Genomic DNA, 15,209 nt, shown 5'->3' on the forward strand with positions numbered 1-15,209 from the left:
CTTCCATGGGCTCACTATTTTACAGAATAAAACGAGATGCTGCGTGGAACGCTCAGGCACGTAGCTGGTGCTCCCGTCCCTTTGTTGCTACCAGCTGGCGGGCATGTCAAGGACTCAGACACAAGGTGCTCGCTCCCTGGCTGTCTCTTACCTGTCCTGTGCAGACGCAGTGCCTCCAGGATGTGGGACCCCGCAAGCTGCACCCTCAATGCCGGGATGTCCAAGGACAGAGGCCCGCCTGTCCCCGGCTTTTCTCCTCCGGGCTGCGCTGGGGTCAGAGACCCCTGCCTGCCCCTGCTCTTCATCGCGGGGCCCGGCACAAGGCAGTGGATGAAGTGTATCTGAGACCGTCTGATCATGTTGGTCAGCGCATCCTAGGACCAAGAGGAGACGGACGGGGTCAAGGTCCACTGCCCTGGCATGAGACGGACAGTGATGCTCCCCAAACGTACACTCAGCCTAGCCTGGGCATCTCTGGGGGTCCCCAAGTCCTATACCAAGGACTGCCTACCTACAGCCTGATTCGCACTCAAGAGAAAAAGGGGAACTTCATAACAGCCCTTGTAACCGATGGGGAGACTGAGGGCAAGCCGGAGGGCCCCAGGTCACACAGACCCCTCGCAGAAGAGGCGGGCTAGAACCCAGGACCCAGGCCTATAGGCTTTTCTGGTACAATATGCTATGAGATTTTCTTTTTTCAAAACTTGCCTTTCCCATGTCCCACCTTCTGGACTCAGCCTGACCGCTGACCAATCACAGAGTTCTCGTTTGTTATTGATGTGCCTCGGTGACCTATTTCCAGCCAGTGCTAGATCCCGCTGCCTTCCCCCAACAAGAGCCTCGTGCTGAAAATGAGGCACTGGAGAACTGAGGAAGCTCAGGCGGGGCTGGTTTGGCTGTGATATTTGTCACCCGGGTCAAGAGGGTATTCGTGGATCCTGGGACCTTGCCACAGCTGCTCAAGGCAACATGGAGGAGCCCAGCCTTTGGCCTCAGACTTGGATAGATCAGGGGCGGGATGGTGGACGTTTCTATGCTGCTCCGAGCCCCAGCTCCCTCCTTTGTGGAGCGCAGGGTGAGACCTGCCTCTCCAGGCTTGCTGGGGAGGTGAGGTGATGCGGGCTGATACTCATCCCGGAGGAGGGCGGGGAGCCGGGCGGTGGAGGCCCCGGCGCTCACCATCTGTAGCTTGATCTGGGAGCACGGGGCTTTCCTCTTCACGGCGGCAAAGCTGCTGGCAAACGCCCTCCTCACTGCGCAGCTCCTCTGCAAGGCCTGCTGGGTAGTGCCCTCCAGGCCGGCCACGGCCTGGCACACGGGGGGCAGCTTGGCCCGGGCCTGGAACAGGCTCCTCACCTCCTCCCTGGCAGGGAGGACGGGAAAGAGAGAGGGACTTTAGGGGCTCATGGGGGAACAGTCCCACCTCGCTTCTCGCGAACCTGCTTCCTGAACCCTCCCCTTGAAACACACCTCCTAGCTGCTACACTTTAATCCACAGTCCCTTTGCTTTGTGGCAAACGCCAGCTTCTTTCTCCAGGCCTCTCCCTCCCCCGATTTTCGAGCAGCAAGAGCAGCGAGACCTACTGGATATCCTCGTCACTGATGGACCTGCAGGAATCCCACTGAGCCTGCACTTTCTTAGGGGGCAAAGCCACCTTGGTTCTCCCTAGAACAGGCCCAGCACATAGTAGGTCCCTGGATCTGGCACATAGTAGGTGCTTAGACTATACGGTTCATGCAAGAATGAACAACTCACGGGCTGAAGAGGCAGTTTCTGGCCCTGCAAGAGAGCATCAGTGAAATGCCTGGCCTGATGCCCAGCGGCAGACAGGGCCTTCCCTCGGCACCCCTGTAATGCACAGCTGTAGGGCCAGGGCTCCGTGTCTGTTCTGAGGAATCTGAGCTGCCTTGCCTTCTTGTTTGGGCCAATAAGGACGAAGAAGGCCGGGAAGACCCTGTGGTGCCCTCGAATGGGGCTGGGACACAGAGAAGGCTTCATGCCTCCCGGGTCCCATCGGCCCCCTCCCCCTCCAGTGAAAGCATGCAAGCAATTTCCATCACTCTCTGTAATCCAGGCCGCCCTGCTATCTACCTCCTTCTATGCCTCACCAGACTATCCAAACTATTAAGGATCGTTGTCCCGACGATCCAAAGGTATTTAAAGTGGTTAAATGCCGGGTAGAGCATAAAGATTCACAGTGGCTTGACTACACTGGTATTGAAATAAAAAGCTGGGGAGGATCTGGGGAAGCCCCCCACACCAGAAGCAGGAGCTCTGAGAGGAGAGGTCAGGGCCATGGGGGAGGTGGGCAGCACTCCCTGGTACAGGGAGAAGAGGCTGTGCCCATAGTCCTGATCCCCATACGTGGACTGCCCCAGCTCTGGGGTGGGTAGATCTGACTTGGCGGTTTTCAGTGGGAGGTGTGCCCTTGGGCAGGTCATGTTCGCTTTGGGTCTCAGCTTGATATATATGGAACAGAAAGGTTGGACCAAAGCAGTGAAACTTGTGTGTACATAGGCACCTCCAGGGAAGCCTATGGACAAAGCAAGTCCCCAAAGAGATCAGGTGGGATCCAGAAATTGGAATGTTAGACCAGCCGTGAATCTGGTGAATCTGGCACTCCTGGGGGTAAAACTACACCTTTAAAACAGCACCGTTTGGGCGCCTGGGTGGCTCAGATGGTTAAGCGTCCGCCTTCGGCTCAGGTCATGATCCCAGGGTCCTGGGATGGAGCCCCGCATCAGGCTCCCTGCTCCTTGGGAGCCTGCTTCCCCCTCTGCCTCTCTCTCTCTCTCTCTGTCTCTCATGAATAAATAAATAAAATCTTTAAAAAAAATAGCACCGTTTGCTCTCAAAAATCACCAATGCTTGGCTCTCAAGCACGCAAGACATCCTAATGGAATTTACCCTCAAACCTGCGGTGTTCTTTCACTCCCATGGGCCACGACCTTACACATGCTGTTCCTTCTTCCCTGAATGTCCCTCACTCACCAGAGCATCGGGTCAACAAGGCTTGGCCTCCCCTTTCCCTGCCCCTCCACCCCTTGCCCAGGGGACTGGAGCCATGGGACGTTAGAGCCAAAGGATGCATGAGGCCACAGGTGTGCACTGAGGGCCTGCTATGAACCAGGCTCCAACATAAGCCGTCCACTACGTTATGCCACCAAAGCCTCACAGCAAACACGGAAGCCTGGCCCCGTCATTCCCACTTCCCCGAATGTGAAACTGAGGCCCACATCACACAGCTTAAAAGCGGTGAAAGGAGAAACTGAACATTTGCCTGACTCTAAAGCTGCGCAGTATCCACCCGATCTTGCAGCCTGGGCCAACACATTTATTTTACCGTGAAGGAAGCCAAACAAGCCAACAAAACCAAAGGAGAGAAAGAGACTGCCCACGGTCACCCAGGTGAGAAAGGGCAGGGCTGGAACTTGACTCAGGTCCCCTGGCTCTCCATGCTCTCCTCCCTGTGCTCATGGACCTTCCTTCAGCCCCACCCCCCGGCTGGATCTCTGAACTTTCAGGAGCTGTGTACCCTTGAGCCCTCCTGCATACGGGCTTTCCTATCGACTCGGACCATCGTGTGCCGAGAACTTCGGCAAGGACCACGTACGTAGACCGAAGTGGATCCCGGTCCTGCCACTCTTTTGTTGTGTGATCAAAGGAGGGCCACTTCACCAACTGGGGCCTCAGTTTTCCCATCTGTGAAATGGGGCTAAGGAGGCGGTTTTGTTGTAAGGATTAGCAAGATACTTACAGAACGTTTATCCTGACGTCAGGCACACTGCCATGGGTGGTCAGTAAGTGTCTCCTCCCCCTTCCCACGCCCCCCAGCACCTCCCTGGTGCTCTCGGCTTCTCTCTGGTGTCCTAGCTCTGTCCCTGCACGGTTCCAGCAGCGAAGCGGGGAGGATCAGCGCACACACCCACAGAAGCATTTTCCAGGAGCTGTGGCCCACAAGCCGCGCTTGCTGCTAGCACTTTCTGAGCAGAGCCATCAGGGAAGGCCGTGTGCTTTTTTTTATAGCACAAAACGTTACCGCTTTTGTTTTATGACCCCCTAGTCCTAGGACGTCCATAAAATCGTTCCAGTCACATCATCCTCCAGATACTTAATGAAAGGCAAGCAGCCAAAGTGAAGAAGTCTTGGCTTTTTGGCGTTTGTGCTGCACTGACCCCAGGGAGCCATCGGATCTGAGGGATGGGGCTGCTGGACGGACCATCCCTCGCTGAGTTATTGGGATGGCGTGGCCCCGCTGGGGAGGCCAGTCCCTACCCCAGGCCAGGCTCACCTTTTTGACTGCTGCAGCACCTGGGGGGCGTCCAGGGCTGAGAGGTTGGGCTTGGCTCTGTGGAGCCAGCCCGTGAGGTCGTAACGCACGGGGTCCTGCCCCAGCTGGTGGAAGATCTCAAACTGGAGGGGCTGCTCACAGGACCGGAGGGCAGAGGTCCCTGAAAGCGAACAAAGCACGTAAGTGTTGGGGTACAGGGGGGGACACTCCATAATCGCTTGGCATCACCAAAAACACACTTTTTCCACTTAAATATGTTTCCAGAGATCCAAAGCTAACAGTTCTGGGCACCTGCCTCCGTTCCCTGCATGCATGTCTGAGCATCATTTCCAACAAAGAATCAATTCCTCCTTGCTTTCTTAAACACAGGATACCTGTTTTCCCCACATACCATCAGTGCATACGATCTTCACGATTTTTGCCATACCCAAGTACCACCTGGGTTGTTACTTACTTAATATTTTCGTAAATTGACAAACATTTATAAACAGGTAAGATCCATTTATAAAGAAGCGTGGCATGATGGGTTGGGTGTGCATGCTGTATTTTCCGATACTCGTGGAAATAAATACACTGTCATTAAATGTTTTGCAAATATTTGTGTGCCACCAAAAATCGTCTTGAATGGTACCATCCAAATAAATGCACAACATAGGGGCACCTGGGTGGCTCAGTCAGTTAAGCGTCTGCCTTCAGCTCAGGTCATGATCTCAGGGTCCTGGGATCCAGCCCCACGTCAGGCTCCCTGCTCAGCACGGAGTTGGCTTCTCTGTCCCTCCCCCTGCTCGTGGTCTGTGAGGCACATGGGTCCTGCCATGTGTGTGGCTTCTTGGAGGTCCTTTGTGGTCAATACCCAGGGCTGACCGAAGTTACCAGCAAGGGACACTTCTGGTGAAGTAAAGTATCCCTTCATCCAGCGCTTCCATGAGGCCTTTGGAGCCTGCAGTCCCCGTCCTCAAAGGGCCACCTTCCAGAAAAGCAAGGTGACGAAGCGGCCGCCTGCCTTGGCACGTCCGCCCACACTGCCCGCACGATGTCCGAGCTGCTTGCATGGCCGCCTCCACGCCCTGAATTAGAAGTGGCTTGAGGGAGTGACCATGTTCCCGCATCATTATGTCTCACAGCCAGCACAGGGCTGAGCTCTGAATGAGGACCCCAAGAGCATTTGGGGAGGGGGGGCCGAAGGCAAGAGAGAAGAAAGGACATCCACGTGGGCTAAGCCCCAGCCGGCCTCTGCTGGACACACGGCCATGCATGAGGTCCCCTGATCCCGCTCTGGTCTGTGAAGTGAGCCTCTGTGGGCTGGTTTTCTAGAAGGTGACACTGAGCTTCAGAGATGAGCCTGCTTGATGAGCTTCAGAGATGAGCTGAAGGGGCATAGCACACAGGGACAGAGCTGGGATGGGCACACAGGTCTGCCGACCCGAAGCCTGTGTTCATCCCCGGTGGCGGCCCGATACACGGAGCCGTCCCATTTCCCAAGAACAGCCCAGGGAGACCACTCCCAGGCTCCCAGGCGGTCTGCTTGGCCCTCTCACGCTCCCCTTTCTTCGGGAGGTGGTTTCAATCACAGTTTGGTTCATCCAAGCATTTCACGGACAATGTTTGCTCTCAGGAGCCCCATGGAAACAGCTCGAAGACAGAGCCTGACCCCGTATTCCTCTCTTGTGACTCTGCACCATCACCTCTCCCCAGGAGCCTGACACTCCCAGAGGGGGGTAGGGGCTTCTGGGGCCCCTGTGCCCCAGCAACCCCCCTCTATGTCTGCCCTGCCGATGCCTGTCGCCTGACTGTCCACTGGGCCTGGGTCCCTCGGGAGCGGCCCACTGGCCCAGCAAAGACACTTAGCGGAGGGGTAACAGCAAGCACTGGGGTCGCCAGAAAGCCCCTCATGTTCTGCCTGATGGAATATTCTCATTAACTCAGAGCTAATCAGAAAGCCCTAGAGACAAAAGATCTTTTTTTTTTAACCAAAACATCTGAATTAATGGGTCTCTCTCTGTCAGGCCAAGACAAAGGCTATCACGGTCTCTCTCCTGGGAACGGACAGCATCAGAGCATCCCGCTCGGGGTGTCTGGGATTGGCAGCTCGGGCCTCACAGGAGAGGAAGAGGGAGCCACGGATCTCGCCGGAACCCCCTGCCCCAACCACGCCCTCCCTGATGCCTTCTCCTTCTGAGCCTCCTCTGTGTCATTTGCCTAAAAGTCAGGATCCAGGAAACATTCCGTCCAAGAAATCCATTTCGTTTGATTCTGGATCATGGGGTTTTCCCATATTCATCTATTCTGTATCAAGGATACAGACCAGAGCATTGTGGGGCAGAAGAGGGGGCAGCCAGCCCTGCCCTCAAGAGCGGATGTTCCCGTGAGGACACACACGTGCCGTCTGGCGTGAGGGCTGCAGGGGAGGCGGGAAAAGCAGGAGGAAGGGAGAGAGGGGTGCGGGCCAGGAGAAGTCATTATTTTTCACGAGGTGGTCTGGCAGGCCCCGAGACCCAAAGGAGGTGAGGGAGCTGGTCATGCGGTAACAGGGTGGAGGAGCATTCCAGGCAGAGGGAACTGCCATTGTGAGGGCCCTGAGGCGGGAGCATGCTCAGTGGGTTTGAGGAGTGGCCAAGAGAGCAGGGTGACTGGAACAGAGCGAGGGAGGAGAGAGGAAGGGCAAATGGCAGACGACCACAGAGGCCTAGCTGTGCCCAGGCACAGGGGAGAGAGCAGAGGAGACAGAGCCGTGCCCGGCGCCCTCCACGGTCACACAGGGCGGGACGGGGGAGAGGCAAGTGGATAACCAAACGTTCCAGAGCCCAGAGAGGCCCCTGAAGGAAATAACCAGGGAGTCAGGACGGGTCCACGGGGCTGCAGAGGGGACAGGTTCAGACAGGGGTGCGCAGGGTCTCTGAGGAGGAGCCCTCCGTGCACCAAGGTGAGGAAGGAGGACTCGGACGTGCGTCCACACATTAGCTCATCCATCCACACGCGAGCCCCCTGAGGGAGGTGTTACCATTACTACCACTTTACAGATAGGGGAGGTGACTTCCCAGAAGCCACGGGCCTTGCACTTAAGCAGTGGGACTGGGATGCAGCCCGGATCTCTGGGGTCCAAAGCCTGGGTAAGCTTTTCATAGCTCTGTCTCCTGGCGTTGAGTGGATCTGAGGGACGCTCTTCCTCCGCCCCACAAGGCCACTCCCACGCCCCGGGGTCATGCTCTGAACACAGGGTCCACGTTCAGAGCCCAGAGAAGGGTGGCGGGTCTGCGTGGCCTGTGCAGAGAGGACTCCCAGGCTCGGCACTGGCTCTGTTCTCAGGTGCCTCCAGGGCCGATAAGCCAGCTGGCTTCTCAGGGACCCCACTGTGGGTGGGGTGCAGTAGAATCCACAATCCGAGGCTCAGACTAAGAGCTCCACTAAGAGCCATTCTCTCTGCCCCTCCCTCGTCGTTCACCAGCTGGCTAAGAGGCAGATGTATTTCAGAGAACAGAGGTGACCTTGGGAGAACAGAGGTGATCATGGCCAGGAGCCCACCAGGCATGAGGACCCTGCAGGGTGAGGGCAGTCCAGGGCTGCATCGTGACCTGCCTGGGCCCTCGGCCCTTCTGCCTTCATGGGCCCCTTCTACTGTTCAAACATGTATGGATTAAAAGTTATATTTCATGACCATATTGGTATCTGGACAAATAATATTAGTAATACATAAGTATACTCTATTAGTCTGCTATGGCTGCCATAGCTGGGGGTCCCCTAGCTTGGGGGGGGGCACTTAAACAACAGAAATGTATTTTCTTAAAGTTCTGGAGGCTGGAAGTCCAAGGTCAAGGTGTGGGCAGGGTTGGTTTCCTGTGAGGCCTGCCTCCTGGGCTTGGAGCTGGCTGCCTTCTCCCCGCCTTTTGCTCTGCGCACGTCTGAGTCCTGATGTCTTCTGGTAAAGGACACCAGTCGTATGAAATTAAGACGTGCCGCAATGACCTCCTAACCTTAATGACCATGCTAAAGACCCTCTCTCCAAATACAAACACAGTCACATTCTGAACTTCTGGAGGCCAGGACTGCAACATGTGGATTTGAGGTGGGAGCCAAGTCAGCCCAGAACATTCATACATACATACGTATAAACATCCATATGCACGTACATATATAGACAGGTATACATATGTATCGTATTTCACCTGAAAGTTTTTTTTTTTTCTGCTTGTAACAGAAAATAAAATAGTTGCATGGGCCCCTAAAAGTGCTGGGCGTGGCGAAGTTGGCCTTGGGCCAGCCACTGCAGGGCCAAATCCTCTGGGACTAATTTGGGTACCGGTGCCCTGAGCTGGCTCCAGGGAAAGCGACCAGAACCCTCGGATGCTGCCACTGCTTCTGCTCCGAAAATCTGGTCCTGATGCAAGAGCAGGAAGGCCCCGTGAACGTCCTGGACAGAGGCCTCGGCGGGTCCCTTAGGGGTACAGACTTATGCCCAGCGGAGAGCAGCAAAGAGAGCCATCACACGTCTTTCTCCACATCTTCTCCCAGTTTCCCGTACTACTCCAGGTGGACGTTCGCCCCAAATATTCCATCGAAATGGCACTCATCTCGGCTGCCAATGACCTCTACGTGTTGAAATCAATGGCTACTTCTCAGCCACACCTCATCTGAGAGGTCAGGGAGGCCAGTACCCTCTCTCCACTTGTGGCTTCCTTCCTACCCCCCTGGCTGCCCCTCCTCGGTTGCATTTCCTGGTCACTGGCCTCATCCCTGGGCCTTGACATTGGAATGTCCCGGGGCTGACCACTGGGCCATTGTCTCTGCCAACCTGGATTCCCTAAGTGATCTCAACCAGAACTGTGGGCCCCAACCTTCTTACAGATTTCCTCATTTCATCATCCATCTCTTCTGCTAGAATGTCAGCCCCACAGAGGCAGAGATATTTGTCTTGGTCGGGATGTATCTCGTGGCCCAGGACAGCGGTTGCTGTGTTAGGTGCTCAATAAATACTGCTGAATGAATGAGCCACACCAGTGGGGACCTGGAAGATCTCAAAGCGAAATCTGCCTTCGCAGAAGCCTCAGGGCGTCCGGGTGGAGTTGGGCGGGGGAGGGGGGTCACTAGAGATTCTGATCTGGATAGAGATTGTTTTGCATCTGCCTGCTGACACCTTCTGGGTAATCTTAGACCTCTCTACAAGCATCTGTCTGGAGCTCAGTGTCCTCACCTTGGGGGTAAGAATACCAACCACCAGACAGGTGACAGAATTCGATTAGACAGCATACATGAAGCTCTGAGCTCGGTGCCAAGTGTGGAGAATGGACAGCATTCCTCCAACCCCTTAACTGACAGGGACAATATTCTTCATCTCCATCAACAGCCCTGTGCTCATCGATCAGCCCTCACGACACTCCGCGGCCGATAACAAAGCTGATACATCTCTCACCCAATCACTGTCACAGAAATCCTGGCGAAAGGCAGGAAGGGGTGACCGCGCCCCCTCCGTCATTGTGTGAGCACTCCACCTGGGGCTATTCGAGGTTTGCTCAGAGTCGCCATTGGTGAAGCACAGATAGCCGGACTTGAACTTGGAGCTGAATGAAGCCAAAGCCCAGGACCTCCAACCTCGTGGTTCCATCCGGATGTCTCCATCTCTCCTCTCGATGCCCAGTCCAGTCCATCACTAAGTGCTGTGGGTGTATACTCCCAGAGTCCGGCCACCTCCTCTCTCACCTCCCGGACCACCTTCCTCACCACCACCTGCAGGAACTTTCCAGAACATGAATCCGACCATACCTCCTGCTGCCTAGAATCCTTCATGGCTTCTCAGAGCTCTAGGTTGAAACAAACGTTTTTTCGTGTGTGGCCCACAAGTGGGCCTTCGGCAGTCTGAGCCCAGACAACGTCTCCGACTTTGCTGTCCCGCACTGCGTCTCCTCTCCTCCGGCACATTTGCCTGCACGCCTCTCCCCCAGGCCCCCTGGCTCCCGGAGGAATTTGGTCTGCCTGACGCACCATCAAGCGCCAGGGCCTGTCATCTTGGGGTCAAACACAGACAGGCTCATCTGTTAGCTTGTCCACGCTCTTCCCACGTCCTCCCCCGACAAGCATGTGAGACCCATCCGGCTGGCTCCCCACTGCATAGCATGGTGCCTGGCACACAGTAGCCAGTCAATACATTTGTTGACTACACTGATCATCGATTGATAAATGATTGATTGATGATTAGTAAATAACTGATTAATTGATTAAATTGATAAATTTCATTTGCTGATAAATGAATGAAAGCACACACGGGCATATGCACAGACATCTGTGCACTCAGACCCCTCCACCCACCCCGCCTCTTGCAGGCCTTGTCAGAGCTTTCTCTGCAGCAGACAAGGTCAGATTCCAGCTCCCAGGCTGGACTCAGCATTCCTCTCCCTTCGTCCTTCAGCCTGACTCCCTTACCTTCGGCCCCAGCGCCTTTCTTCTCAAAGGCCGCACGGAGACGCTCGAGCACCACGCTGTCACTGGAACCCTCCACCCGGATCTCCTCGTCCAAGAGCCAGAAAAGGCCCCTGGCATCCTCCACACCTCCAATGGCTGGTAAGCGGACCTGGCAGAAAATCCAGGAGCACTGTGGAGTCCTGATCCCCGACCGAAGCCAGTCCTGGGCTTCTCTTCCCACCTCTGGGAGTCGGGGCATCTGAGTCCCCGGCATCATGACTCAGACATGCCAGCCCGAAGCCATGCTCCCAACGCACCCCCAGACTCCCAGTGTGGAAACCCCAGAACTGTTACAACCCCTCGGTTTCAGGAGGTCTGAATCCAGCCTCTGTCCTCACATCCTGTGTGACCTTGGGTAACTTACTGCACCACTAGGAGCCTCATTTCCTTTTATGTAAAATGGAGACTGACAATACCTTCCTCAGGTAGTGGGGAATTAACAAGGGAAAGCATTCTGTAAATTACACATTCGAGCTACACACCCCAGGCTGTGTGTATTTGTGCACAGCCTAACATCAAAGGAGTAATTCCATCCGCATCACTTCTTAGAAGTCTATGTTTTTTTAAACTAAGATCTTAAGGTGGGAGGGGAGAGTGCCCAAAGAATGTTCTACAGGAGAAAGTGAACTTGGTTCAATAGCGCAGGCACAGAATTTGAAATCTAGCCACAAGCTCCAGAAACCATCTAGGTAACTCTGAAGTTTTGTTTCTGGCAACCAGAGAGGCCTGGAGAAGCTAAGTGGCTCGTCCAAGGGCCCACAGGGAGGTGGCATCACCCAAAATGGCACCAAGTGTTTACGGGGGAAATGTGTGTGATGCCTGGGGTGGCCAGCTGTCCCTTGGTGACTGGGACTCAGGGATTTCCCAGGACATGAGGATTTCAGCGCTGAAGGCAGCAAAGCCCCTTGGCAACCCGGAACAGTTGGGCACCCTAACTGGGAAATACTGGCCCACCCCCCTCAGAGGCCCAGAGAAGACAAGGGGCACATACAGGGTCACATGGAGAGACACAGGGCAGAACGGGGACCGAATTCCAGATATCCTGAGGCTTCACCTTGCCTTTCTTTATGAGGTTGACACTGACAGCCAGCCCATCCTCAGAAGGTAGCTATTCCCAGCCACTGCCCAGGCCTCCAGGGGACCCCGTGGCCTCTCCATCCTCCCATTGCCCGGGTCGTCCCTTCCAGCTGCCTCTTCTGGGTCAGGAAGCATGGCAGGGAGGGGCGGCCAGCCCAGGAGGTGCCAAGGAGAAACATAAACAGGCAATGACCGGCAGGGCTCACGGACAAGGCAGCTTTGCAGCAACAGGTGCAGGCCTCTAGGAGCCAAGAGAGGGCTCAGAAGAGAAGGCCAAGGGTGGCCGACAGGAGACAAAGAATGAGAAAAGTGGCAGCCTGGGGTATCCCGTGGCAGGAGAAACACGTGACCTGTGGGCCAAGCCCCATGCCCGGTGCTCTGGGCACCAGAACTCATAAACATTCACAACCATTCCAGGGCACGCTATCGTTCCCACCTTAGAGACGGAAACAAAACAGACCCAGAGAGGCGAAGGGATGTGCTCAAAGTCACTGACATTAGACCTGAACCTGGCAAGTCAAGCGAAATGGTTCAGGGCCATCCTGAGAGACAGCTGAGCAGAGGTGCAGGTCTGGGGTCGGCCCAGCGGATTCTTGGGATGGGGAAAGTAAAGACTTAGGTACCCCCCCCCCACTAAAGCCCATAAGTGCATGGATCCCCTCATCGTTCCCCACGGGCTGACAGGTGGGGTGCCTGCTAAGCCAGTCTCGGGCATCAGGCAGAGAGGGGGTTGTCAACCTGAGGGGGTTTGGAGATTCGTTGCCCAGGCCACGCGCCTGAACCAGGCTGGGAGCCGATCACCAGCTTCAGGGTCTTTAACAATCCCTGGGTGATTCCAAGGGCAGACAGCACGGACAACTTGCAGCTTAAGACATCTGGGATGTCAAAGCAAAGCCTCGTGGTGTCTGAGTGCCTGGGTTTCCTGGGCTCCGCATTACCTGGGAAGGGTTCTGGTCCACCACAGCCACTGTGGTCCCCGGGGAAGCCTCCGGGAGGTCAAAGGGCACGGGAATACCTTCCTGGAAAGTCACAGAAGTTCCAGATTAGTTCCTTCCAGGAGCTGAACAGGGTAGAAAACTTCCAGAGGAGAAAAGGGAGGTGAGGACTTTCACCTCCCCTTAACCTTCTTTTTTATTATCATTTTTAAAATATTCTTTTAAGTAAGCTCTACCCCCAATGTGAGGCTCGAACTCACGACCCCGAGATCAAGAGTGGCACGCTCCATCGACTGAGCCAGCCAGGCGCCCCATATTATTTTTTTAATTGTGGTAAAATACCCACAGCATAAAAATCTACTTTTTGCGTCATGCAGATAGTGGCATTAAGTTCATTCACATGCTGTGCACCTGTCACCACTCCCCTACTTCCAGAACTTGTCCGTCTTGCAACACTACAACTCCGTCCCCATTACACACGGGCGCCCCGTTCCCCTCCTCCTCCAGCCCCTGGCAACCACCGTTCCCCTTTCTGTCTCTATGAATTTGACTGCTCTTAAGTGTCTCATGTGAGTGGAGTCATATAGGGTTCATCCTTTTGTGACTGGCTGTCGCACTCCCTACAATGTCCTCGAGGTTCATCCGCGGTGCGGATGGGTCAGAATTTCCTTCCTCTTTATGGTTGAATAATAGCCTGTTGTGTGGACAGATCACATCTGTTTACACTCGCATCCCCCCAGTGGACGCTGGGGTCACTTCTACCCTTTGGCTATTGTGAGTAATGCTGCCGTGAGCCTGGGTGTACAGATATTTCTTCAAGACCCGGCTTTCAACTCTTTCGGGGAGATACCTAGAGGTAAGATTGCTGGATCATAGGGTAATTCTATTTTTCTTTTTTCAGACAAACACCATACTGTTTTTCATACTGGCTGCACTGTTTTATATTCCCACCGGCAAGGCACACGGGTTCCAATTTCTCCACTTCCCCGCCAATGCTTGCTGTTTTCTGGGGTTTGTTATTTTTGTTTTGTTTTTATCATCACCATTCTACAGGGTATGAAGTGGTATCTCAATGTTTTGATTTGCATTTCCCTAAATTTCCAGTGTTTATTGGCCATTTGTCTATCTTTTTTGGAAAAAACATCTATATTCAAATCCTTTGCCTTTTTCCCAATCAGGCTGTTTGTTAGTCTGTTTGTATCATCACCCCTCAGCCTTTGGATGAGAAGAAAGGGTACAGACCAACATTCCAGTAACATCCTGACATCGCTCACCCTGCAGGCTCATCAGCAATCGTGGTGAGAGCTTTGTCAGGAGCTGACCATTCAGTCCAAACTTTGCTCGTATTTAATGAGTAACTAATGAGTGCTGGGCTGAGCACTGGGTGCTGGAGGCAGCAAGCACGAGCCATGGTTAATGACATTCGCCATCCAAAAGTCATCAGAAATGTCCACGCAAGGCTATGCACGGAGATGTCCGTCACAGTGCTGTTTATAAGAGCGTAATCGTGGAAATCACCCAGATGCGCAAAGGAGGGTTGAGACAGCATCGGCCATAACCCGTGAAATGAACAGTTACTAAAAGTTGCCAGTGGAATGAGAACACGGGAATAGCATGATGCTGTGAGGAAAACAGTAGACGACAAAATCGTGTGTAGGAAAGGATTGGAAATCTGCAGAGAGGACAATAAATGGACAGGTAAGTGGTATAAGGTACAGACAGCAGTAACAGTGCTTGCCTGTGGGCCGTGGAGCTAAAGGAGGTTGTGTTTTCTGCTTACGGATGTTTCTATGTACTTTCCAGTTTTTTTTTTTTTTAAGATTTTATTTACTTACTTGACAGAGAGAGACACAGCGAGAGAGGGAACACAAGCAGGGGGAGTGGGAGAGGGAGAAGCAGGCTTCCCGCAGAGCAGGGAGCCCGATGCGGGACTCGATCCCAGGACCCTAGGATCATGACCTGAGCCGAAGGCAGACGCTTAATGACTGAGCCACCCAGGCGCCCCTACTTTCCAGTTTTTTAATAGAGACGATGTATTGCTTTGAACATCAGAAATAAGCAAAAGAGGGGCACCTGGGTGGTGAAGTTGGTTAAGCGCCTGACTCTTAGTTTCAGTTCAGGTCATGATCTCAGGGTCGTGAGACCGAGCCCCATGTCAGGCTCTGCGCTGGGTTTGGAGCCTGCTTAAGATTCTCTCTCTCCTTCTGCCCCTCTCCCACCTCTCTTTCTCTCCCTTTCTAAAAACAACAGCAAAAACAACCAAAAAGAAAACATTCTCTCCCCTTCTGTTTATTCTCACTCTTGTGATTTCTCCCATCAAAAAGTGGAACCTATTTCCCCACCCCCTGAGTCAGGGCTCAGCCCTGGACTTGTCAGACCCACTGAATACAGAAGGGACATCGCCAGTTCCAAGTCTAAGACTCAAGGGGCCCCACACACTCCTGCTCGTCTC

At 54.2% G+C, this 15,209-nt stretch overlaps 1 protein-coding gene across 1 annotated transcript in view; it reads right to left on the minus strand.

The window, feature by feature from the left end:
* MYO18B (myosin XVIIIB) overlaps positions 1-15,209 on the minus strand; it is a 241,243-nt gene that overhangs the window by 168,435 nt on the left and 57,599 nt on the right. The window contains exons 15-19 of the mRNA XM_028124695.2: positions 12,761-12,841; positions 10,707-10,854; positions 4,293-4,452; positions 1,180-1,363; positions 152-374 (exon numbers count right to left, since the gene is read on the minus strand). Of these exons, the coding sequence (XP_027980496.1) occupies positions 152-374; positions 1,180-1,363; positions 4,293-4,452; positions 10,707-10,854; positions 12,761-12,841 (796 nt within the window). The remainder of the gene's footprint in view (positions 1-151; positions 375-1,179; positions 1,364-4,292; positions 4,453-10,706; positions 10,855-12,760; positions 12,842-15,209) is intronic.

This window comes from Eumetopias jubatus, unplaced genomic scaffold (genome assembly GCF_037043125.1).
Source record: "Eumetopias jubatus isolate StellerSeaLion01/CBP00866 unplaced genomic scaffold, mEumJub1_p1.0 scaffold_16, whole genome shotgun sequence".
Lineage (NCBI taxonomy): Eukaryota > Metazoa > Chordata > Mammalia > Carnivora > Otariidae > Eumetopias > Eumetopias jubatus.